This window comes from Anabas testudineus, chromosome 4 (genome assembly GCF_900324465.2).
Source record: "Anabas testudineus chromosome 4, fAnaTes1.2, whole genome shotgun sequence".
NCBI classification, from domain to species: Eukaryota; Metazoa; Chordata; class Actinopteri; order Anabantiformes; family Anabantidae; genus Anabas; species Anabas testudineus.
In genome coordinates, this window is record NC_046613.1 from 19,615,493 (window position 1) to 19,640,873 (window position 25,381).

The 25,381-nt window shown below is 40.8% G+C and overlaps 1 protein-coding gene across 1 annotated transcript in view; it reads right to left on the reverse strand.

Moving 5' to 3' along the window:
- cachd1 (cache domain containing 1) overlaps positions 1-25,381 on the reverse strand; it is a 63,992-nt gene that overhangs the window by 2,887 nt on the left and 35,724 nt on the right. Inside the window, exons 4-26 of the mRNA XM_026346102.1 lie at positions 25,061-25,167; positions 20,448-20,574; positions 19,016-19,160; positions 18,704-18,920; positions 18,412-18,561; positions 14,892-15,176; positions 14,644-14,793; positions 13,231-13,354; positions 13,011-13,128; positions 11,527-11,695; positions 11,234-11,376; positions 10,326-10,507; positions 9,760-9,870; positions 8,557-8,679; positions 7,919-8,018; positions 7,510-7,626; positions 6,935-7,095; positions 6,614-6,700; positions 5,734-5,850; positions 5,270-5,421; positions 4,745-4,906; positions 3,743-3,820; positions 3,504-3,605 (exon numbers count right to left, since the gene is read on the reverse strand). Coding sequence (XP_026201887.1) covers positions 3,504-3,605; positions 3,743-3,820; positions 4,745-4,906; positions 5,270-5,421; positions 5,734-5,850; positions 6,614-6,700; positions 6,935-7,095; positions 7,510-7,626; positions 7,919-8,018; positions 8,557-8,679; positions 9,760-9,870; positions 10,326-10,507; positions 11,234-11,376; positions 11,527-11,695; positions 13,011-13,128; positions 13,231-13,354; positions 14,644-14,793; positions 14,892-15,176; positions 18,412-18,561; positions 18,704-18,920; positions 19,016-19,160; positions 20,448-20,574; positions 25,061-25,167 — 3,227 coding nt within the window. The remainder of the gene's footprint in view (positions 1-3,503; positions 3,606-3,742; positions 3,821-4,744; positions 4,907-5,269; positions 5,422-5,733; positions 5,851-6,613; positions 6,701-6,934; positions 7,096-7,509; positions 7,627-7,918; positions 8,019-8,556; positions 8,680-9,759; positions 9,871-10,325; positions 10,508-11,233; positions 11,377-11,526; positions 11,696-13,010; positions 13,129-13,230; positions 13,355-14,643; positions 14,794-14,891; positions 15,177-18,411; positions 18,562-18,703; positions 18,921-19,015; positions 19,161-20,447; positions 20,575-25,060; positions 25,168-25,381) is intronic.

Genomic DNA, 25,381 nt, shown 5'->3' on the forward strand with positions numbered 1-25,381 from the left:
TAAAAAAAAAAGAAAAACAAGTATACATATTTATGACCACTTTCCTACACATTTTACACATATGCTAAGCCTGAGGACACATACACATGCCAGCATGTCAGTTAGGATGCAGGATAGCAGTTGCTCAATAGAGAAAAAGGAACTAGGGAGTCAGTGATTGAATAAAAAGAATATTTAACTTAAAGAAATCAATATTTAATATTTTGAGGATTTTGAATTTAGATGTTTCGGTCTTGGCCAAAGTGGTAGACAGACCAACCAACTGATATTGATATACCTAGATTCATTTTAACGGCATGGCTAAAAAAGAAGTAACAGAAGTGTTCTCATAAGCGTCCCTCACTCAAACTCCAAAGATTAGCTGGGTTTTGATACCAAAAGAAGCCAGTGGACAAAGAGAAGAGACAAAAGGATGAGCAGAGGAAGTGACAAGAAGAATAAAAGAAATGGTGGAAGCCAGAGAGAAGGAGAAGGGAAGGGAGGGATTAAGCAACAGGGAGGGGTAGAGACTTCAAAGACATTCCAGGTTTGGAAGGTGCCAACTTCAGCAATGTTTATCCCCATTTTCCCCAAAGCAAGAGCCGGAGTTTCAGGTAGGTCTACAGCTAACTGAGTCATGTGGCACATTTTCAGATGTATCAGGTGATAAAGTACATCCTTCTAATGTCATGAGACATAGAAAACCAGATTAATTAACACATCTAGTTTTACAAGCGATGATGTGTCATACAGTAGTACTACTCAGGTAGAAACAGGTATATGACACCATTGCAGATTGTACTTAACAGTCAAATGTTTTACCCAGATGCCTCAACTCTATTAATAAAACTGACTCTGACAGTGAAAGAAGATCTTGGATTTCTTTCATTTTCATTTTCTACATGGATCAGGCTTTCATCAGCATGTAAACTGCCTCATATGTTCTTGTCTTTACCAGCTAAACATCATTGCTATGATCAGGTCTATTGTGTCCCAAAGGGAAGGGAAAACCATTATTCATGCTTTCATTTCATCCTGTCTTGACTAGAGCATTTCCCTTTTCACCTGCCTTAGCAAGACCTCCTTGCATCCCCTACAGGTGTTTCAAAATGCTGCAGCCAAACAGCTTTTATGTCTCTGTTTCAGTTGGTTAAGTGCTGTTGTAGAGTGTCTGCTCTTGAAAGTTGCTACATAAATAAGCTTACTTAGTGCATACTGAATATGTTAACTCAGCCGACAGCTAGCTTCATATAAATGGTATCAACTCTCAGTAAGAAATCAAGTAAGTCTGTTAAGGTACTATTTATTATACAATACTATACAATTCTGGAAGCTATTACTGCAGCTGAAAGCCACCACTATTGAACAGCACTGTGTATGCGTGTGTCACTCACTCATCACATTTAACGCACTGATCCTTTGGTGAGATGCATGTGTTGTATGTGATACCCTTCAGCAGCATGAGTGAGTGGGTTGTGGTACTCCACCTATGACCAAGCAGAGAGGAGCAGCAACTCTCTGGCACCAACTTGGAAATGAATTTATTCTAATGTTATACTGGACCAACAACCCCTCTTTCCATTTTTCCAAACTTCACAAGCATCTTTATTTTTTATTATTAGCGCTTTTACACTGGTCCTGGAAGTGGTACTTCAATGAAGTACAGAGAATACAACACTGGAGTCATGGAAGAGGAACCAAATGGGACCCGTTTTATCTATCACACTATTCATCCTCTCTGGTTTTACAGCTATACTGTAAGTAACATGCAGTGTCTTTGTTTCACTTTAACCAGCTCAATCTATCATTTATCTCTCCGTCATCAGCAGTTATGCAACAAGTAACAGTGACATTCATTGCCAGGAAGTGGAGAGATGCCATATGTAGGTGGTAAGAGCCCATGTGGGTGAAACTGTCCATCTACACTCAGCGAGTGTCAGACTTACTGTACAAGTTGCACAAATGATTACAGCGAACATGAGCAGCTCTTCCAGAGAAACAAGATTCTGAGCTGTGATATAATAAAAAGAACAAGCCAGCAGCTGAAGTACTGCCAGACAACTGAGAGCTAAACGTGGATTTAAAAATGAATATTGGACTTTTAAAGTGAATATTCACATAAAAAAGATGATTTCATAGAATCGGAATGGTTTTAAATTCAGTAAAGTATGTTAGTAGAGAAAAACTTTCAGATTTTGTCACTTCTTTGGGCCCCAGTCATTGCGGCAGAAAGTTAATCAGGGTAATCCAGACATTCTTTATCTCCTGTCGTCCAGCTCTTTCATGGGGATCCAGAGGCTTTCCCAGGCCAGGTGGGAAATAAAGCCCCACAGCACGACCTGGGTCTACTCTAGGCTCTCCTCCCAGCTGCTCATGTTCACAAAGCTTCCGGATTACATAACTAAACCCTGTGTAGTTCTTTTCAACACAAAGAAGCAGTGGCTCTTTTCCAAGATCCCCCTGACTATCAGAGCCTCTCATCCTGTCCCTAACAACGAGATGACCTACACCTCTGTCAAGGAGAGTCCAGTTTCTAATTCAGGACACGAATGTTGATGTGTATGGGGGTGGTACTGAGCCTTCATGGTTGTGTTTGTATCAATATTCCAACTTTACACTTGTAGCTATGGTTATATTATCTGTGACTAAAGCATAACGTCAGTAGATGTGCCTGTTTTGTAACCAGTGAGTGATTCATTTTCCACAAGCCAGATTATTTTCAACTGAACAACCTGTTGTGTAAGAACATGACACAACATGAACACAACATGGAGGTAAATACTGGTCAATTGCTACAATTACCTCAGTGGAGAGCCCTCTGTGATTTATATATACAGTAAATCACTTGAACCAGCCAGCGCAGTCATATATGGGCGTATCTGGTGGAACAGCCTCATCAGTTCATGTCTTGCACTGAACATTAGGAAAGTGGCACTTGGATTCATCAGAGATTGTTTGGTTATCAATTTATGCTGCAATTAAATGATTTTTTTATCTTTTTACATTAAAATTATTGTGTAAGGTTCTGGACACAGGTAACATCAACAATAATCAAGCCTCTTATAATAATATGTAATCAAGCAATGACAACAATGGACAGTGAGGCAATAAAAATCATACCTCTGCCATGCTCTCAAGAAATGACACATTAAGTTTGATCATTTCATTGAATTGATGTATTAATTTAGTGACCTGGTGCTTGCCAATGTTTGATATTTGATTGTATCTATATTTATTCATGTTGAGTGTTAGCAAAGCAAAAAGATTAAAATATGTTTATTCTAGTTAGAACGAATTTCAGTCATTTCCAAACTACAGAGAACTACGTTACCATAAGTTACAAATGGGAGGTTTATAAATAATTCACTGTGACACAGCACAGCTTTAATTCCTCTTTCCATCACTGCTGATGTCGTGATGGCCACATGCACATATACACCATTAACAGTATTAAGAGCCATTCTGTTTGTTCCTCACCTCCGTTTATCTATGTGTGAGTGTGACAGAGACATAAAATGTCTTACCATGGTCACTCTCCGTCCCAGATCGTCCCCAGTACCGTCGTCTCCTTTCAGGAGTGTGAGTGTGTCTCTCGATCACAGCAGCTATAAATCTAGTGTTACTGACTGAAAGTGAAGACAGAACACAGGTCAACACTGATATCTTGTTAATAACACTCGAATATTTCTGCTTTGAAATAGTAAAAGATTCACGAGGTTAAAAGACTTAAAGCAAATATTTAATATATTTCAATAGCACTTACTGATCCCTCTGTCCTCGTGGCTGTCTTCATCCCTCTCGTCTCTTTCATTATCCAGGTTAGACATTCTCACTGACATTTCTGAAGCAAATTGAAGGTGAAGAGAGCAGGAAAACACAAGCATAAGGTTGAGCCGACAGAGATTCTGCAGTACTGTTTTAAAAGGTGAGGTATTACAATCACGACAAGTAGGAAATAGAAGTGAACACAATTCTTTTTCATCCAAACAAAGTTGGAATTACAGCTAATGTGAGATAACCTTTGTATAAAGATGTTTGTGTATGTGTGTGCATGTGTACATTCAGTTTTTACAAAATGGAGGGCATGCATGCTGCGAAAAAACAACCAAATTAAGATACTTTGAACGTTATTTTCAGCCATGTACAGTATGTTTGTGTTGTTGGTGCAGACTGAAGCTGCAAACAACAGATAAACATGACTTATGCACACATAAAGCTAATTATTATGACTTTACTGAGTCAATTCCTCAGTAATGCCTTGAGATACTGTCGCCATACTCAACCATCTATTCCAAGTTGTTTACCAAACTATCAGACTGAAAGGGACTTGGACCGAAGAGCTTTAATGAGACTGTAATCTTGTTTGATGTTTTTGTCAATATCGCTGAGTAATTACATAAATCATGCAGCAGCAGCTGCTGCTGCGTGATGCTAATGTCAGCTGTTTAGCTCCAATAGCAAGTGGCACATCGCTTGTTAATCAAGCTGCATTTAAAATTTGATTCTTTCGTTGGTATTTAATAAAATGTCAGTATTGGAAGAAGGAAATATAAAGATTCACGACAGCAGCTACAGGTCTGGTTTCCATCCTGTCATTTCACCAAAAATCCACTACAAATAGGGGTTTAGATTTATTTTATTTGTGATGTATTATTCTCAAAAATGTGTAAATTTCACTTCCATTTCAATTATAGACAACAATAAGTTGTTAGGTCTGATTTTAACTTTGTGGACGTATGTATTGGTGAGACTGAGTCACACTTACCCTGTGCTGCCAGTGGTGACATGTGCTGATGTGAGCGCCTGTGGATCTGGTGCCTGTATGCATACACAGCCAGTACCAACACCATAATACATCCCATGATGCCCCCAGCAACGGGACCCACAGGAGCGCTCTTGATCATGTTCAGAGATGCCACCTCCTCATCTACAGAGAGAGAGAGAGAGAAGGACGTTTAAGGACGTCACAAAGGATTTTAAATGAAGCCAGTATCAAGCAGCTTGGGCTCAGATCCCAACTCACGCTGCGAAGCTGGTACATTTTCCATTTCGCTTCTATTCTCTAATCAGTGTGAAATGTCACAGAAAAGCTATTCAACTGCAGGCTGTTCTCATTTAAAAAAATCAGCACCAAAAAAATAATCAAGCAAAAGAAATTTCAGTCTATTATAATAGGTGGGTATCTGTGACCTATAAATTGTGGTTATTCTGTTGTCCCAGAAATAGACAAGGACAACTAACTGAGAGGATGAAAATGCTGTAGTACAAGTTATATCTATGTTGGTCTCACCTATAACTCCCAGGCCATCGGCATAGGGACTCTTGGCACCGACAATGCCACCAAAACACTCCTTCTGCAGGGCACAGTAGGGCTTGTCGAGATGGGTCTTACCATCACTGTCGACCATACACCACTCACAGTCCAACACGCCGAAACAATCACTGAAACAGGGTACAGAAGACATATTGTCCGTGTTCTCTACTTATACAGGTAGAAATACTTTTTTTAATGTATTTATTTTGATTAATTTCACTTTTGATTAATTAACACTGTGACTGTTTTATAACTATACACAAAAGCTCCTTACTTTAGCTACCACTTGGTGGCACTATGCTGTGGCTGATTTTATGGCTCTACATGAATAACATTGATATATATATATATATATATATATATATATTTCAGACATGCATCGGTTTATTCATTATAAGGGTTGATATTTACTGTGCAAGTGTGTACTTTAGTGTGTGTACCTGCTGGTGTATCTCTGGCTACAGCGAGTGTTGATGCACTGGGGCAGAGTGTCATGCAGACTGGGATCAATCACATTCAGACTGACTGGCTCCTGATGCACCTCACAGCTAGGGTTCCTGTGCAACACAAACAATCATAAGCAGGGTGAAAATACAGAAAGGTGCAGGTCAAGTACACATTCTTGGTTAAACCATTTAGCTGACAATCAATCAAATCTAACCAAGTCCAAGCATGACAGTTAAAATGCACATAATAGGAATTCAGTGTATCAGCACACAACGCAACATGTTCAGCATGTCAATGTATGCAAATCAGATCCAAAAAAGGACAAACATCAGTGCTGCCTGACACAAAGCTGAGAAAATTTTGACAAGGAAAAATGATAATTGCATGTCTTCCTGGAATAAAAGAGGAATTGGCATTTGAAACATTGATGTGCTGTCAAAGGCTGCTGATGGTTGATGAAATAGAGTGGGTGAAGAGAGACAGAGATGAGAGGCGCAGAGAATAGGCAGAGGCACCAAAAGACAAAAGGACTGAAAAAGCAAAGGAGACAGAGAGAGAGAGAGAGAGAGAGAGAGAGAGAGAGAGAGAGAGAGAGAGAGAGAGAGAGAGAGAGAGAGGAAACACCCACAAACATTTACTGAACATGCAGCGGCCAACAGCTCCCACAATGTTTGAAGGAGCACACACATCCACAGGATTATGAAAGATCTCAGTCATTACTAATAAATACTACTGACAGCAACAAAATGTTAATTTTATATGTTAATATCACTCACTAAGCATCTGAATTAGTCTTTGTGCACTGATGATTTCAATTCATAGGCATACAGGATGCTTAGATCCAAGCACAGCCGTGTCTTGCACTGCACTGACCTGTTTTCAGCGTTGGTAAGGTTGCCTGTGCACTCGTTGACCTCTAGAGGGCACTCACAGGGACACTCGCACTCATTCTGCTCCATCCTAAAAAACCAGAGCAAAGTATTTAGTAAGACATTCTCTCATTACTATTATGGCTCCTATAATGACTCTGTTCCTGCTCGATACAATCAGACCTGGATCTTAAACTTATTTATTCTTGAGAGCGACAACACAGGAAAAAAAAGTTCCTAACAGGAGTATTATTTTTTGCTGGCAACACCTCAAGGTGTCTGAGCGCTACACAAGAAACCCTTAATGAATGTGTGGTTACAAGACCTGTGGCAGTTGAGACACAGCCGATCCACGGTGCTGCAGGCACAGAATGCCAGCGAGTCACACGTCTCGTTGACGATACCAGCAAAGGCATTGGTACCAGGGATTCTGGTCAGACGGTACTTAGAGCAGTGGCTACCATGGACCAAGTTGGTGAGGTCTCCCTGAAAAACAATAACGTTCAAAATCCAATATATCAGATGCAAATAAATAAAAGCAATCCTCTAAATTACCTATAATAAAATTAAAGTCTCTATAAAAAAAGACAACAGAATTTAAACCGCACTGAAGTTTGAGTAAGTGTTATTTCATTCAATCTGCTTTGAAAACATGCTGAGAAATAATTACCTTAATAAACTGCAGACAAATTCACTCAGTCTATAACTACATAGAGGTTTATATTAATGGCATCACATGAAGGAATGAGTCATATATGCAACACCACTTATCCCCACTAGATGGCCGTCTTATACTATTACATGATGCTTGTGTCTGTGGTTCACTGACTTTATCCATGTGAACGTGTGTTCCTGTGTTGTTATCCAGACTCCCAGTTATCCTATATTCCTCTGACTTACCACTATGCTGGTGTTGAACTTGTAGAAGCGCTGCACGGTGCGATCGCTGAAGCTGTTACACAGGTTTTTCTTAACAAAGTTGGGATGGTTCAGGATGTCGTTAGCCACAAGTGGTTCCTGCAATCAAAAGGACCAGCATGACAGAGTGAGAAATTATATATAAAACATATAAAACTAAATCTTGGAAGGAATCCTTCCAATCATTAAAATGTGTATGTATCTGCTTCTTCATGGTTGAGAACTGTATTTGTTATTTCAATTGTGGATTCGGGTTTACAGTCACGCACATTTGGGGTTTGTTAGGGGCATTCTTTGACCTCACTGAGGTATCTCTGTGAAAAAGACATTGATGTGATTTGCATGTGTGATTGATGCTTTAATTAGCTCAGTTTGTCTCCGGATGCTTTACCTTATGGGTGATGTGTTGCTGCTCTGCAGGAGCATGACCTTTGGGGTCAATGAGAGTAGGGTGGGCAACCAGGTATCCTCTGTCCTCCATTATGAAGCACCTACAACAAAAGAAAGAAATGCACACAAATGAGGGCTGATGACAAAGAGCGAATATGTAAACTTATGTTATTCATCCCATTTGTCACTGATCATTGTTTTTATTACATCATTCTTTACCTAACCCTAACCCTAACTGTGCTCAATTCCATTTTATTCAGATCTGCTCCTTCTGTTAAATACTGCTCTTCTCTTCCCCACACTCTGTATGGGCTAATCCTGTTTTAGATTGCCCCAGAACACCAACAGACAGAGCATGAAGGAGGAAGTAGAGAGAGAAAAGAGAGAAAGACTAGGGGAGAGGTACTGGGAGAGGAAAGTTGAAAAGATGAAAACAGAAAAACTAAAGGAGAAAGTATGTGGGAATGAGGCAGTAACAACAATATTTCTCCAGCTGTAATAATCAGCTTAAATCTGTAAGTTGAATTCTTGCTCACTGACCGAGAAATGTAACCACCACTAAACAAGTACGGAACAAAGGGAAAATGAGAATGAGTGATTTGAATGTGTGCAATCATCACATCACCTCACTCGTCCTACCTTATCTTGTTGCCTTTGTCCTGGTTGCAGATGGGCAGCAGGTCCAGCAGAACCTTATAGAAGTAGCGCAGGGTGAAGTCTATACCCATCACTGCAACTGCATAACCAGGAGCCATCTGAGAACTACAGAGAGAGAGAGACAATGTCAGAGAAATGCAGCACGAGGCGACTGAAAAGATGTGGGAAAGGTTAAACTTTTGTTTTCGCAGTGACTGCGTGGAAAGGTTTACTGTACACTGTATCTTCCAAACTTTTAGTTGACACAAGATCTTCAGGATAAAGTTTAGTCATGTGTGCAAAAAAAAAAAAAAAAAACTGATCCACTAAACAGATACACATAATACACCACACACACACACACACACCTGCACACTGAGTAAATCTGTGTTTAGGCACACCACAGAGTGCACGATGATATGCTCACTGAGCTAGTAATCAACACACTAATCCCGACTTATCAGCCACGCTGTGTATATACTGAACATTTCCATGGACCAAGGTAAACAGAGTGTATTGTACTGATGCAGCTACTTGAAGCTCACTAAACTACAAACAAACATCAAACTCAGCCACAGTTACAACCTTCATTAGCTCTCCTACTACAATAAAACATTCTGTATTAAAGCACAGGACAAACAGAGAAGGAAACCGATCACTGGAGCTGCTTTGAGTACAATGATTTGCTCAAGAGCAATTTGGAAGGGCAGATGGTTGAAGATAACTGTGACTGAATCCAGACCGATTTGGATGAAGAATATTATGTCACTCACTAAACAGCCCCGAAGCAAAAATAGTGAATGGCCTCTTTTAGTTTCCCTCAAATTATTTCCTGCCTTCAGAGATAGAGCAGACTGGCGGCAGTGACTTCCAGGCTCAGAGCCTAACTGTCCACAATTATGGCTGGGCTCATTATCTCATAAGTGGAGCTGATAATATTAAAGTGTAGAAATTCACAGAAATCATGAAATTGTACTGAAATTGTTCTGGATACTTTTATTAAACGTTTAAGTATTGACCAAGTTTGATAGCAGAGGAGTTATAGGGGCGATGGAAATACACCAAACCCCATTTGCAGAAACGTTTTTTATAAAATGCACGAACAGATGTCAAGATTGAAAAGAATTTAGGTCTTTCACAGTCTACAGAACATAATGCTGTAAAAATATTTAGGGAACACTGCTGAATGTGCGTGACTGTACTTACCTGGAGGCATGGATAGTGTGGCTGATGGTGACGACATATCCGGCTCCTCCTACATCCAGGTACGGCCCCGTGAAGGTGATGAGGCCAGGGTTAGCCACAGCATGCTGGTACCTGCACAGCACATTGCGCCGGCTGTTATCTCATAGCGGTTTTATTCAGCCAATTGTTATTGAGAATAAAAAAAGAGATTTCCTGTGCGTTTTATTTTTTGTGGGGAACTCAGAGAGTTCCTGATGCAGTTTCTTTTCTTGACTTATTCAAAAACAAAAGGAGTAGTAGTATTTTAATGCCATTTTTATCAATTCAGAATTGTCTTGGAAAAGCTGTAGTATATTTGCTTTTACATCTCAAGAGTTTGATGAGAAGATCTTAACTGGATTAAACGCATTTAAGACTGGAGACCATTCTTAAGCACTAAAATGCACCTGCAGCTCACACACATGCTCAATTCCTTTAATTCCCCATCTACCCAAAAGTGTCTAATACTTTATTTTCCTACTAAATAAATAAAGAATCACACACACACCTTCACCCCCTTCTTCCTCCATAAGTAAAGTAAGCCTTACCATTGTCTGCGGGTCGGGTCGAAGGCTTTGTCCATCAGTGATCCTGGGTAAACCCGGAGCACCCCACTGGGGGTTGCTATGTAACGGCGCACAATGTAGCAGTTGAGGCTACTCATTTCCATTAGTGTCATCCACTCATCCGTGACGTGACTGGTCGCCATAACCTCGTTCCTGACAGAGGACTACAGAAAGAAAGGCATGAAGGGATGGAGGGAGACAGAGAAAGAAAAGTGACAGTGAGGGTAGAATGGCACAATGGTGAAAGTAGATAGAAGAGGAAGCATGAAGTAAACGGAGAGTAGAGTAAAAAAGTTCAGTGCAGTGTTTTCTTCTCTTACAGTCTAAAGTTAAACCTAACTTCACATAAGGGTAAGTTTCAAGGTGTGATTAAGAAACCATAAAGAAAAAGGCTCACACTTGTTGATGAGTGGGATTCTTATTACCTCTGAAGCCCTGAACACACCATAGAAAAGAAAAGAAATCACATCCCGGTGCCATTTTCAGTGAAGCTTCTAAGTTTGAAAGGGGTGATGAGGTCACCGGAGGGGGCCTTTAACACTAGCCTGGGAATCAGAGCTGAGACTGGGGCTTAGAGTTCAAACTCTAACCCCCTGCTCCCCCCAGAACAGGAATGCACACAGACTGCCAAAACCATGTGGGGGTTTGTCCTCCTCTTAAAGATGCAGAACCTCATTGAAAAGTTGTTGGTTTTAATGTGAGCAGCCTAAAAAGCTGAACACATCTCTGAGAACTTACAAGAAACTGACGCATTAACAAAAAACGTAATAATAAAAAGTGTTTATATTGTTTATTCATTGTTTATTTGTGTATGTGCCAGGTTTGTCAGATAAACAACATTAACCCTTGTGTTGGAGCGTGTGTGCCTTCATGCATGTGTGACTGCGTACCTTGAGGCCTGGGTTGGCTATGAGCCTGGTGTTATCACTCAGGTAGGCAGTGTAGTGCTCAACCATACGCTTTGTTTCTGGCTGACTGAGATGCTCGTATGGAGAGGAGAAACTGCCAGCTGCCAACATCACTGTGGGAGACTCTGAAAAAGGCACCGAAAGGGAAAAATGGACAGTCAGAGATGTTGGTTGGATCAAAGTTTTAGAGCTCAATATGGATAAAAAAAAAAAAGTTTGTGGAGTTTGAGTCATTACATATTGGTGCAGCATTGTGGACGTGGAGTTTTTCTTACCGACAGTAGCGAGCTGTTTGAAGTGCAGGCAGGAACTGGGCTGGCCCAGTAGATCTAAACGATGGTAGAGCAGCTTGGAGCTGGGAGCTGTGTTCAGATTCTTCAGCTGTTTCACTGGGATCTCAGGCTGCACATACACAATGCACAGGATGAATGATGTGTCCTGAACCTAGAAGAGAAGACAGGAGGGGAAGAGGCTTAATTTACACGTGACATTAATGCATAAGATTGATGATAGTCAATATTATTATTACCACCAGCTTTTAACCTAAAAGCCCATTTAGAACTACTTCAACCTGAGATGCACCGTACTTGAGCAGGTTCCCATTAAAAAACAATTCAATCTTTTTTCTAATTTTGATCAAACATTACTCAGAAATGAGCAGACGCTCGTGTCTGTTTCTTTTTTCATGTCAAGACATCACAGTCAGTATTTTATGATCAACAGGTGTCTTCCCAACAAGATAAACATCTGGCTTTATCTGGCTTTACAGCTGCTTTGACCTGAACAATTCTACATGAACCATGCAGAGGTAGTCAGGTCCTAAACTCTTAGACTTTCTCTGTTGACACATGGAAACTGTCACACAAACAGTAAACCGCTTTCAGAAAGATCAAGGAGCAGAAAACGTCACAATATGAAAAATCAGTTTATGAATCCCCCTGGATATTATCTGTTGGGTGAATGGACAGAATGGCATGTAAAACAATACAAAACATTCTTGTTTGTTGCTTTCTAGGCCGGTCTTTTGGCTCTGGAAAGTTCATTAAAAAAAAAACAAAGAAAGCTGCCAAAAGCATGGCAAAGAAAAAAAAACTAAATGTCACAACAGCTAAAAGTAAAGTGCCTTAATTAAGTGGGATATTTCTGCTCCTGCCAAAAGTCTAAATGTCAGAAAGCAAAAGGTCTCAATATGGCATGATATCGTCCTGTTGACACTTGTTTCTAAAACATGACGTCACTTGAATGAGACGCAGTGTAAAAGAGCTTTGAGAGCCAGCTAGGTAGAAAAGTGGACCATTCAACATTTGGTTTATAGTAGATTGACTAATTTAAAGGTGGTGAAGGTTTGGTGGAGACACAAAAGCTGGGATCATAAATCTCTATGTTGCTTTTAAACAGCGGTGCAGTGATGATAAAGAGCTACAGAGAGACGGGAAAGACAGAGAGATATAAGTATATGAGATACTTATTGTCCCACCGTGATAAAGGCTCATCGGCCACAAGCCAGAGATCGTAATTCACCTCTGTTCTGACTCTGCAAGCATTTGTTGTGCTTCACAGCTATCTAAATCATTTTGTTCATGTTTACTCCTGTCTACTGTTAGACAAACGAAGAATGAATAAATCAACCATGAGTTCATAATTTCAACCTTCAACCTGTGTTCATTTATTATTAATCTTTGGGCATGAAGTTATATCTAGAGCGTTCTGTGTACTAAAATGAGTTACGTGTATCTCAGTTGTGTAAACCATCACCTACCAATTTCCAGGCATAGCTGACATTGTATGCATCTTTGCTGTTGTCCCTGAGTCGATTCGTATGCCAGGACAGAGAGGAGTTGACTGGAACAGCAATAACCTGACTGCCCAGAGGGAGACTGAAAAACATACACAAAACAACATATGTATGAATGATTGACTGCAACTGTGGTTTCAAACGGCTTTTGAAACTAAAGATCCACTTCTTCCATCTTTCTTACCTAAGGATGTTCTGTCGGACAGCAGGGAATCCTGGGATATTCTCGTAGTGGATAATATCTGTGTGCAGGGGAGGCTCCGTCATCAGGTAGGGTCGTGTCAGTGATGGATGCATCAGGGTATAACCTATAATATCAACCACAGTGACATCATTGATTAGATCAAACCTGAATCTGTATTGTTCATTGAAACATCAACAGCTGTGAATTTGGAGTCCACTGTCAAATAAGAAGCAGCAAAGGACAGCGGTACTGTCACACCAGATACATTTATTAGTTTGCAGCCTGTCCAAAAAAAATCAGCTGGGGATGGTAGTAAAGTAAATAGGTCTGGATCACTAAAACTTAACATGTGTATCCAACTATATAAAGCTGCTCATAAGGTCACAGCAGGGACAATTTCCCTGAAATTCAACTGAGCAAAAAAGCAGCACCTACAAACACCTTTCAAAGAAACCAAGCAGCAAATGCTCCTCTCCTAAGAAGTGATGATAAACTCAGCTCTTAACAGCTCAAGTAATAATTCTGGGAGGCAAAAAGCCCTCAAGACACTGAAGTGAAAACCCATCTGTGTTGAGGGGAGTGAACAAACAAAGTATAATGTGCTTTTACACACTTGAAATACGCTGTGTACTTTTTAAAAAGAAATAATTCTGTGTATTTAGCAGAAACACGAGGAAACAGTCGATTTATCTACCTGCTGTAGAAGATTCTGATCAATGTGCACACAGCTTCATAAAATAAGTGTAAAATAAAGTATTCATCTACTATTTTTAGTTCCTAATTATATTTACTTAAACTCTAATTGGTGGCAGATTATTTGAATGCCAGCTAATAACTTTAATGGGACTAATTTCTCACTATTTACAGAGTGGTTGACTATTAACTGTGGTGGAGTAATAAGCTATAATTTGACAGGATATTTATATAATAATATAATAACAAACATTTTAGAAGGGAAAAAAAGATTCAATGGAAGGTGCAGCAGAGACATCCAACAGCTGCAAAAATCACCTTGTATTAATAAATGTCTTAAACCTTTATTCAAATAATAATTAGTGCACAAAGGAATTTCTGCTAGTTTTCACCTTTTACTTGCTGTAACTATTTTTTTTATCTGTTGCTATAGTGATATCTAGCACAACCCTACTTGTTAAAGACACTTCTCTCTTGGCTGACAGAGCACAACTTAGTTAGAATACTATGCCAGTGGTTTAGTCGAGATTCCTCCTCAGTTGAGGCCAAAACAAACCAAGACTGGACATGAACACTACAGCCTCTGCTTTAAAAAAGGATTCAGAAATCTAAGCCAACAGCATTTGTGACTCTGTTCATCTGTGTTTTTCAACTATACCTGCAAACTAGATATAAAAATGATAACATGCTGCTCGTTGCACCTGTGTCCATGTGACCAACCTTTGTTGTCAATGAGGAAGGTGTATGAAGCCAGTGAGTCTTGGTAGTAGGTGACATCCTCCAAGATGTAGGCCAGGTTCACATCCACCCCGACCACGCCTAGGAGCAGGTTACCAAAATAACACGGCCGGCTCACAGTCATAATAAACCCTGGAGACAGGAGAAGAAGAATCAAAGCTAAGTTTGTACAATAGGTCATTTACCTACATGTTGTGTAGGTTTGGCCCGGCTGGGTCGAGACTACTGACCATCTCCCATGGGGTCAGCATAAGGCAAGCTGAAGCGTGCCAGGTCGATCATGCGGTTGGGAAGGTTAATGTAAAAACGGCCCACTGTTGTCTCCAGGTTGCTCAACTGGTTCAGCACCATCATGCTTCCCTTCACCACCGGCATCATGGAAGCTCCCGCTGACCCAGATGATGACGTCATAGAGGCACGATCTCGGTCTGCCATTCGGTCGACGCCGTATTTCACCGAATTCTGCTCTGCAAGGTCCCTCAGGAAGGCCAACTCCTTCAGGCCTGTTACTCCCTCTGACAGAGGAGATAGATAGGGAATGGAATTAGTTGAGGACAGGGAGGGAGGGCTGATGACAGAATTTGTTTGATTTAATCAAGCAGGGATATTAGGAACAAATCCGCAACTGGCGGCAAAGCTAAGAGTCTATTGAAAAGGGTAATTGTGCAAATGAAAAGAGGAGGGAGTGGTTGACAGGGCGGTAAAAGGAGTAAACAGTTCTTCACTAAAGAGCACGACTCAAATTCCTATCATAAAAGGCAACCCACTTTTCACTTTCCCCTCCAGCTATAAAAAACAATTCCTCCAAAGAGCGGGGAAACAGAAAATCACACTCCCGCCATCAAATGACGGATGAATTCATCCCAAACGAGGTGTGTTTTGAGAAGGTTTTCAGTTCATATGGCCAATCAGCAAGAGCCTGGCGATGAAGCACATCATTAATCAAAGCACATAGTCTACTGTGCCACATGGATTTCCTAAACTAATTTGGCATCAGCAGCAGAGGCATTTCATGCACGCATGCCCTGACTTGTGATGCCGCATCGTGATCTTTATAGGCTTTATTCGTACAATCCCATGCATCTGCCAAACTCAACTGTCATCTGTCTAGCTCAGAGATCATGACATTTATAAACCCCTCATCATGTTAAAGAAAATATGCAGCTCACGCTAATGCACACTTCAGACTTTATCTTTCCAAGCCGCAGAAGGTCATTCAGAGGAGAATGGATACACGTGGCTGTCTCCTGCAGCTGTCACCTGGAACATTTGGCATCCCACAATCTATTGGGAAGGATAGAGCACCGAATGTTTGGCAGCATCCAATCGCCGACTGGATTAAAGCAGAATCTCTTTTTAATGCCAAGGTTCTGCTCTGCTGATCGTCACGCTGGGCGACTGGTGAGCGGCAATAGCGTCATGGGTGGCAATGTCAAACTGACTAAGAGGAAAAACTTGCTGACTGCACAGGTTTTGTTTCACTTTAATCCATGAAAAACTTTGTTTTACTGATCGTCTTGCTTTATGGTGATCTTCCAGAAGTTTTCCAATGAGGAAATGTTTCGAAAATTCTCAAAAGTATGCAACAACAAATGTAAAGCAGATTTGTTTTAATCTTCTGCAACCTGCGCTGTTTAGATAAAGGAGTCTCTGAGGCTCCATTGCTCCATACTGTAGCTCAAACTGTCATCAGAAACTTGTCCGATTACCTTTAAATAAACTGAATTGAAGAGGATGTGCAGCATAATTCAAATGTCTACCTTGAAAAATCCGTGAAGAACAAGGATGGAACCAAATCAAGCTAAACAACTGCTTCACAGACGTCATTTATCTGAGAAAATACGCCAACGGTCGGTTGCAGCTTCTCTGGATCCTTTTCATCATGGAGCTCTTTAAACAGCCAAGTTCCTGGGCTGTTCACACACCCAGAGAGCAGTATTAGACTTTGAAGTCTCTCTGTCTCCTCTCTATCTCCTCACCTTGCTGCTTTTCTCTATTTTATCAGATTGTGAATTGAACTGAATATGGCTGGGCTCTAAAATTCATTTCAAGTAAGACAAACAAGAAGAGATCACTGTGAAATATAACCCAAATATGTTCTGATATTTCAGAATTTGCACTAAATAATCTACATAAAAACTCAGGTTAATACAAAATATAACAGAGTAGAAACAAGAAAAAACGATACTGCAGTTACCAAGAGAATATTTTAATCTGGCTAACACACACTGTTTTGGTGAGTGAGGTGAGCATCTCATAAATGCACACACAAACACATTCAACAACAACTGTGCATTATACTGCCTGGGGACTGCTGATCTCCTTGAACAATCAGCACTTCACATTTGGCAGGGGATGCAGGGAATAAGACACACACCCACAGTGGGCCTTTCAGCTGTGTGCAATAGCTCCAGAAACAAAACAAATGTTTTTTTGGATAAGCAATGCTAATAAACTCAGAGGATGATAGATTTCTGCATCCTTTTCATCATGGAGCTCTTTAAACAGCCAAGGTCCTCTGTCAGTCACACACAGAATGAGCAGTATGCCCTTTGAAGTCTCACTATCTCCTCTCTTAGATGTACCTCATTTCCATTCTCCAATGCAAAAATGATTTGTATTAATGGTGGACTAATGCATGCACGGCAGAGGTGTGTGTATGTGCAACAGAGGGAGGTGGGAATTAGAGGGGGCAGATGGATGGAGGAGGACAATAAAGGAGGAAAAGGAAGCATAGACACCACACACCGACACACAGACACACACCACAAAAACAAAAAAGGCTTTGAGGTTTGTGAGCACCTCTCTAACCTTCGGTCTTCAGCACAGTGTACCCAAGAACACAAAGAAATGGTATCTAACACACAGAAACAGCTCCCAGCAGAGCCAGAAAAGGGAATAGTGCTCTGGCTATGTGCTGAGCAAAAAGTGAAATCAACATTAATACTGCATGGAAAAAAATTAACTAGTGTCTGGCCAAAGCTGGTCTATGCTCATGTTTTAGTTAAAAAAAAAGGCACTGAAATCTTGGCTGCTTTCTAAATATATAGCTATAGTAAATCAATTTATAGTTATATCTGAGATAAACTTAAAGCTACAACATGTCTTTTCATATTTGTTGTGTTGCAGACATCTGAAAAACCTTTGTACGTGAGAAATAAAAGAATTTCTCAATCTCAAATTGTATAATCTGTTAGTAAAGTGCTTTGGGGGCTGCAGTGGATCTGTTTTCCACGAATACCAGGATGCATGGTTCAATTGTCGGTTCCTCCTGGCCACATGTCGAAGTGCGCTGCTACACACTGAAACCATACAGTAGCATCACCAGCTACGTCAGGGGTTGCCAGTCCTAGTCTTCGAGGGCCAGTCTCCCTTTTGTTTTGCACCTATCCCTGCCCTACCCACTGCTGATTTCCAGGATCAGGTTGTTTTCAGTCAATCACAAGCTGTAAGTGCAGCTATGGTTGGAAAACAAGCAGGTCAGTGGCCCTCAAGGCGAGGACTGGCCATCTGTGGTATATGCAACATCAATTTACTCACTAGGATCCAAAAATTTGTTAAAATGTTAACGTTAACATTGCATAAAAAACAACATAGTATGATACAATTTCCTCATTGTATCCTCTAAATATTCATCATAAGAGGAACCATAAACAGCAGCGAATCTTTACGAATTCTAGGTAAAAAACCATGATTACTACTTAGGAAACTACTGTGCTTCTTTAAAAGCCTCAAACATGAGTGACTTACCATTCATAAGAGCATAAGTGAGGATCATGACGGAGTTGTTGAGGTGTCGGTTCTCCTCCCTCACCACACTGAGCGTTGCTTTCTTCTCCTGCTCTGACGACTCTCGAGATGTGATACCAGACGACAGGTAGATGATCATCATGTCTGTCGCTGATAGAGGACAGGAACATGTGCAGCACATATTCATTAATATACAAAAAGTGAGCCAATATCCCAATGAAGCCGTGCATAGAAGCTGTAATCGATCACCTCACTACAATATAACAAGAATGGTTCTGTTTTTAGCTCTTACTGCTGCTCTGCTTGCTGAGGCTGCTGGTGTTTCGGAGCAGCTGGAAGGCCTTCTGGAAGCCCACTGCATGTTGTGTGGCTCCATCAGAAGCCTTGATGTTGGAGATGAAGGTGCTCATCTTCCTCTTGGTTTCAGTTGTGGCTGGTGACAACAAACTCTTATAGCACTGGTCCAGGGAACAGGAGCGAACGGTCTCTGCCACCGACAGAATCGAGATCTAAAAAAAGAGATTAGGTAAAAAACATGGTGGTTAGAGTAAAATTGATGGTAAAACTGAGGTAAGACAGGTGAGGTGTATTCACTGTAACTAACCTTATCATGTTCATCAATGGCATTGAGGATAACCAGTGCAGAATCCCTGGCGATTTGAAGCTGGGTGTCGGTTACAGATGCTCCATGGTCAACCATCACGACGATGTGTTTAGACTGAGGACGCACTGCAGACACATACACAGGTCTGCGGGAATACACACAAACAGGCAGGGTCAGATCAGACCCTTTGACCTGAAGGAAATCGCTACGCCTACCTTAACACATGACAATGGATGCAAACTGTTACAGCATTTGCAAAGTGATAATTTAACACGCAGATTAAAGAGCATTATGTTTTTGTTTTGTTTTTCTATTCACATCTTTCTCATCTCTTATCCTTTGTGGTGCTAAGCCGCTGTTTTGACAAGAGATCCTCCCTTTCTTTTACTTTGGAGGACGTTCAAAACATTCTGTCTGTAATACTGTTATCTCTCTCCAGCATCTGTGCAGAACGTCAGTTAAAAAATTAACTACTTTTAAGCTTTTGTCTTTAAATTAAAAAAATACATTTATACATATCAATTCACTGTAACGTAAAAAAGTAAAGTAGCATGGATTCTACTTGTGTCAAATAACACAAAGTATTTGTTGTCCAGCTTGCAGCACAAGCAATGTAGAGAAAACTATGTTGGTTTGCTGTTGTTGATCTATTATTTTGATGTAACATAAATGTCAAGAAAGTTGTTGTTGGTGTAATAACGGAGTATTTTATGTTTTAAAGACTGTTAGTTTAAACCCTTATTCTGAAGTCATATTTTTAGTATTTGTAATTTTAGTATAAGTTATCCTTTGCAGTGTGTGTCACTGTATTTATATGCATTTTAGTTTTATGGTGTACAAAGGTGTGCAGAGAATAGGGGTCAGCACCTCTGTGTGTGTGGTCTGGTGGACTAGGAGATGCTAACACAGGGTGGAGAAGGGGAGCAATGTGCTCACAAAGCCCCATTCACACTTCAAGCAGGCCAAGCAACGTCATGGCCATGTGCCAGGTCAATGACTCAAACAGCAAGACAAAAGAAAATCCAAAAAGACATGACAGAAAAACACAAGAGCGATGCAAAATGCACCTCGGAGCAAGAATAAAACTATGGAAATAAAAGACAGACGAGAAAGACATCGTTCAATTATAGTCACAAGAAAAACATAACACTGGAGGTGTGAAATTCCAACAGGCTTTAGTCTTACAGAGCCACATTCCTGCCAAGGGAATGTGTGGTCAGGGTGTGTGAGGGTGGCATGCCATCAACATGCCCTCTGGGCCACCCCAGAGCAACTGACAGAGGAGGAGGGAGAGGGGGGGGGGAGTGGTAAAGATGAAGATAGAAACAAGTTGCTCTGACTTCTACCTCAGCCGCTCTGCTTCTATAGTCTGCTGTAAGGAGGAGTTTCATTATTATTCCTCTTTTCCCAGCTGAATGAGAAAAACAGATACCTGCTGCGGTGCTCGTAACTTCCTTTACAGTGGAACTTGTGGGCTGGGAAAACTGTGAAGATGCCCTCCTCTGAGCTGAAGTACTGCCACTTTATTCCCGGGTTGGACTTCAGGTTGTCTGCCAACACTGCAGAAGAAGGAGACAGAGAATGTCTTTACTGTTGTGGTGAAATACTGTAAATATCTACTATATCTGGACCATGTCTCAGATCTGCTGCACACACATTTTATTTAATAAATATTAGTGCCTAATATAGAGCACCTAATGCAGAGCTAAGTTTGCTTTTTCAGGCATGAAAAACGTATGTAAATGTATTTACGCATTTAAATTAACTCCATGAAGAATAAGGTTGAACTGTGAACTCCTGGGAAACAGACAGTACGTTTCATTTGGATGCTGGATTTTGACCTGTGTCATAGCTGTGACTGTGGGGCAAACTTAAATAACAGCCTGCACTATAACCTCTGCAGAGACAATGAGCCCGAGTAGTGGCTCAACACCAACAGACAGATTTTTTTTTTTTACTGGGTCACAGAGTCAACAGTATCTTCAGAGAGATCCTATCACAAAGCTGGCAACTTTGCTTCCGCTCGCTGCAACACAAAACAGCCTTTCACAAAGAGACGGGGGGTGAGAAGGGCTGAAGCTGAGGAGACACAAATAGAAACTTTGGGCCTTTAACCAGAAAGCAGAGACAGAAGGGAGAAAGAACAGAGAGAAGCCCTCAATGCAGGCTTCATTAAAGTAACATGAAAGAATAATGCAGCTGTTAAAACAACTTTTCATTCCCTATAATAAAGGAATGCAGACCAAGAGCTATGGAAAATCCACCTGAAGCCATCAGACAGTGTAACAAACTAACCTATTTAACAACCTAGCAGAAATCCCAATATTCGGTCCAATATTGGCCGACCATGCAAGAAGCTGGAAGATGATTTTGAACATCTTGTTGATTAGGGCTATGGTCTACGCCAAACATGCTAACCACCATTCTTGCTGTGTCTAAATAGTCCCAGAAATGTGGCTGTTGGCTTGTGATCACACTGAATTAATCACCTACTAAAGAGTACCTGTTCTGACCTTTTCCATCACCCAGCAATATTACAAGCCAAAGAATATTTTTTTTATGGGAGGGGTGGAAAAGTCAAATATTCAACTAAGACCAAGATGTAAAACTGAATTAATATGTGCATAAACAAATAACCTGCAGGAGGACTGTGAAATCGAAAAGCAAAGCACCAAAAAGCAGCTCTGGCTAAGTGTGTTTGGCAAAGAACTTCCTTTTTCGAGACAGAGCCGTTCGCTCCACCACACAATTGCCCATCATACATTATCCCTGCCCAGTCGCTTCATCCATCTCTGAGGCTCATATAAACAGGAACCACTCAGTTGTGTTGACAGTGGAAGAAGGGTTTTGTATACATCTGTCAGGCTACAGTGCTCCACGCTGCCACCAATGTTTAGATGTTCCGAGAAACAGATGGACAAGCAAAGAAATAGAACCCCATTTCCTACAACGTTATTACTCTTGACTATCTGCAAATGACCCACTTGATATATCTGTATCTACATCCATACATAAACATATGGTGATATGTGCAGCTTTAAGTATCACCCGCAAGTAGAGGATCATAAAGACATTACAGAAACATCAGAATCATGTTCTACCCAAGTCCATCTACATCTTGACCTACTTTAAAAGCTGTGGCTAAACTTGGGCCTTGCTGGAGTTTGCACAGTGATACCTCTGTTGCTCTTTTACTCTAACTTACAGCGTGTTAAACCACTCAGCCATCACCTCCACCTACTCTAACTTACCACATACAGACATGATCTTTAACCACGTTTGCCGAGAGCAATAACACAAGTGTGTAAACATGTACAGCATGGTGCTGTAAAAATATGGTGCAACACTAAAGCATACTTTCCTTTTTCTATGTTTTGTGTCTGCAAGCAGCTCTGTGGAGTTCTGCAGGTTTGCATGCTCACAGAGGTTAAATGCTTTATTATCCACGTTGGCTAGTTTAGCACATGTGGGTGCTGCCATCCAACAGTTGATTAGGCATTTCACCCAAAATGAAAAATGCCAACCTCTGAGACATGGGGATATTTCACAGGATGGTGGCACTAAATGTAGTTTCTCTTTTGTGAACCAGAAATGTCTGTATAAAATTTCATGCCAAGGGGGTATATCATTCTGTTACATGTTCCCTCTTACCATTTTGTTTTTTAAAGTGAAAACCTGACCTAAGTGATTGACAGCATGAGCAGCGTCACAGTTCATTAAAGTCCCAGGCACTTGAGCTGAATTTCTGATGTAAATGAAGGCAAAGCTCTGCAATGCCGTTTGCTCTTTCAGTCATTTCTGAAACTCCCCGTCAGTTTACCATTTTGTCTGCGAGCTTGTCACACACAGTCAAACAACTTCATGGAATAGTTGGAAACCAGAACAATATGTACATCCTGAATATGAAAACTCACAGTGGAACAACTTAGGGACCATTTGTGAGTTGAGGCTGAGCGAGCAGGAGAACAGCAAATGGAAGGTCACATAACATCTCCGAGTCCAGAAAATGGATCAAATTGCTTAGGAAATAAGACCCCAAAAAGAAAGAAAATGGATGGAGGAGAAAGATGAATCTAGCTACTGAAGTCCTCTCATCATATGGCACTCAACTCCAGCCATCTCTCATATCCACCGGTCTTTCCACTCCCGCCTGCTGGTAGCACTTTTTGATGCTTCCCATGTCCACCATCTCTCTCCCATCATCTTCGTCCTCCCCAAAAAAAGTAAAATGGAAGATGAGAGCAGAGAAGATGGAAGGAATACAATGCAGTCTTGATACAATTACTCCATTTCAATCAGCTCTCACCCGTCCTTTCTTCCCCTTCATTCATCATTGTCCCCTTCTCAATTATCCCTCACTCTCTCACCCGCTCCTTCCCTCCCCCTTTGTGGCTGCTTGTTTAGACTGGGCTGAGACAAATGGGAGAGCATGAATACACTGGGAGCACTGGGGTCAAGGAGGACTGAGTGTGAGGAACAGGGAGAGGAAAGAGGAGGTGTAGGGGTAACTTGAACTCATTTAGTGAAGAAAATAAAACTCCGCCGACAGTGACATGTTATGAATGGCACGTTATAAATGGTTTGCAGAGAGGCTGGGAAATCAGGAATAAAATATAAGGTGTGGGACAACAGTGGGATGCCGGTAAACGGAGGACGTTACATGACCTTTAAAGAGCCTCTCAAATGTGTTATTTTACAATATTCTGAAGGAATCTAGCCAGGAAGCTGAGCATGCTCAGTTAACTTCTGTCGCAGAATCTCAATGTATAAGGTAACGCTTGTACTTTCTGCTGATTTGTACTGTACAGGCCTCTGAACAAGTTCTGCAAAACAAAAGGGCAGATTAAAAATAGAAACATCCCATGACTGCCAGACAAGTTGAAGTGAAATACAGTCCTCCCCTGTGTAGTTACATAGGAAATGTGTTAATGGCGTTTGAAGCTGGATTCTAATTTGACTTTAGTTGGTTGGTTGTGAAATTGACTGTCTTTATGCAGTGCTTGGTAAATGAGGCAACGCTGTTCCACTTAGACAATCTCCAATTTCTTTACAGGAAGTGTCAGAATCTGCTTTAATTTGAGCAGTAATACAAATGTAAATTCCTGGAGAATGTTGGCAGGGATTTGACAATGTGTGCTGTACCAGAACTGAAAAGGTTGAGAGACACATGGAAAAGTGGTTCATTAGTCTGGGAAATTTAAGTCAATGTATGTCACAAATGGATGTGGTACAGCTCCATGTTTCTACTCCAGGAGGAGAAGTGATGGAAAAAGAACAGAAAGATCAGCAGGGAGAACTGTGTTTTGGCTGATTTTTACTCAATTCAGTCCATTTTCTTCTTAATCAAAAGCAAACCGCCATTTGTGGTGCAGACACAGGGCTTTCACATGATATTACTGCTATGTGCTTATGTAATCCAGAGCCTCAATAAATGCATTGTGAGAGCAGTGAGAGCACCATCAAACTGTTTTCCATTGCGGTTACTCGTGATGATTTGTGAGGCTACACTGTATGTGCATTTACTAAGTGAATTTTCCAGATTTTTTGTGACAACTGATGCCTTTTTTTTAATAGAGGTAAAAGTGAAGGCAAAAACAAACAGCTTACAAAGCCCTTTACAACTAAATGACAAAAACATGTACCAGCTTAATGCAATTCCAGACTGGAGTTCAAAGTCAAACGGAGTTCATTTGATCCCAAGTTATAAAAATGCACCGTAAAATGAGAGAGTGAAAAAAAAAGAGAAAGGAACAAAGTGAGAGAGAGCGAGCACAGGAGGGACTATAAAAACATCTCTTTGGACATGCACAGTTCTTTATTTCCCCCATCTTAAATCAATTCTGTCTCCTTTTTACCATTTTAGGAGATAGAAAAGGTAATCCATCTTCTCAACTAAAAACTGGGTGCCTTGTTATCTGCTGTTAAATTACTTTCCATTTGTCGGAGAGCTGTTTGATGGTGAATTCATGTTTCATTTGTAAAAAAACAGGTAAGTTCATATAACAGAAAATCCTCTCGTCTGATGTTTGTGTCTGACTAACAAACCTGAGTTGAGGTCCCGTCCGGGGTTGAAGGCTCGGCTGTTGACGGTGGGGGAAAGTCTGTCACAGCAGATGGTCTTGGAGACGTTGGTATTGAAGTTTCCATCAAACCTAAACACACACAAACAGGCAGCATTTGAGAATTTATAGAGTGTGGCCAATTCATTTGTTGGTGGAGCAGCTCTGGCTTTTCTCTCCCCACCAACAGATATACTGCTCTACAGCTTTAAGTCCAATATAATCAAACTCAGGTTTGCTCATACTACGACTTTACGGTAATATTCATTCTTAAATTAAAAAAATACAGCTATTGGCTATGTGACAC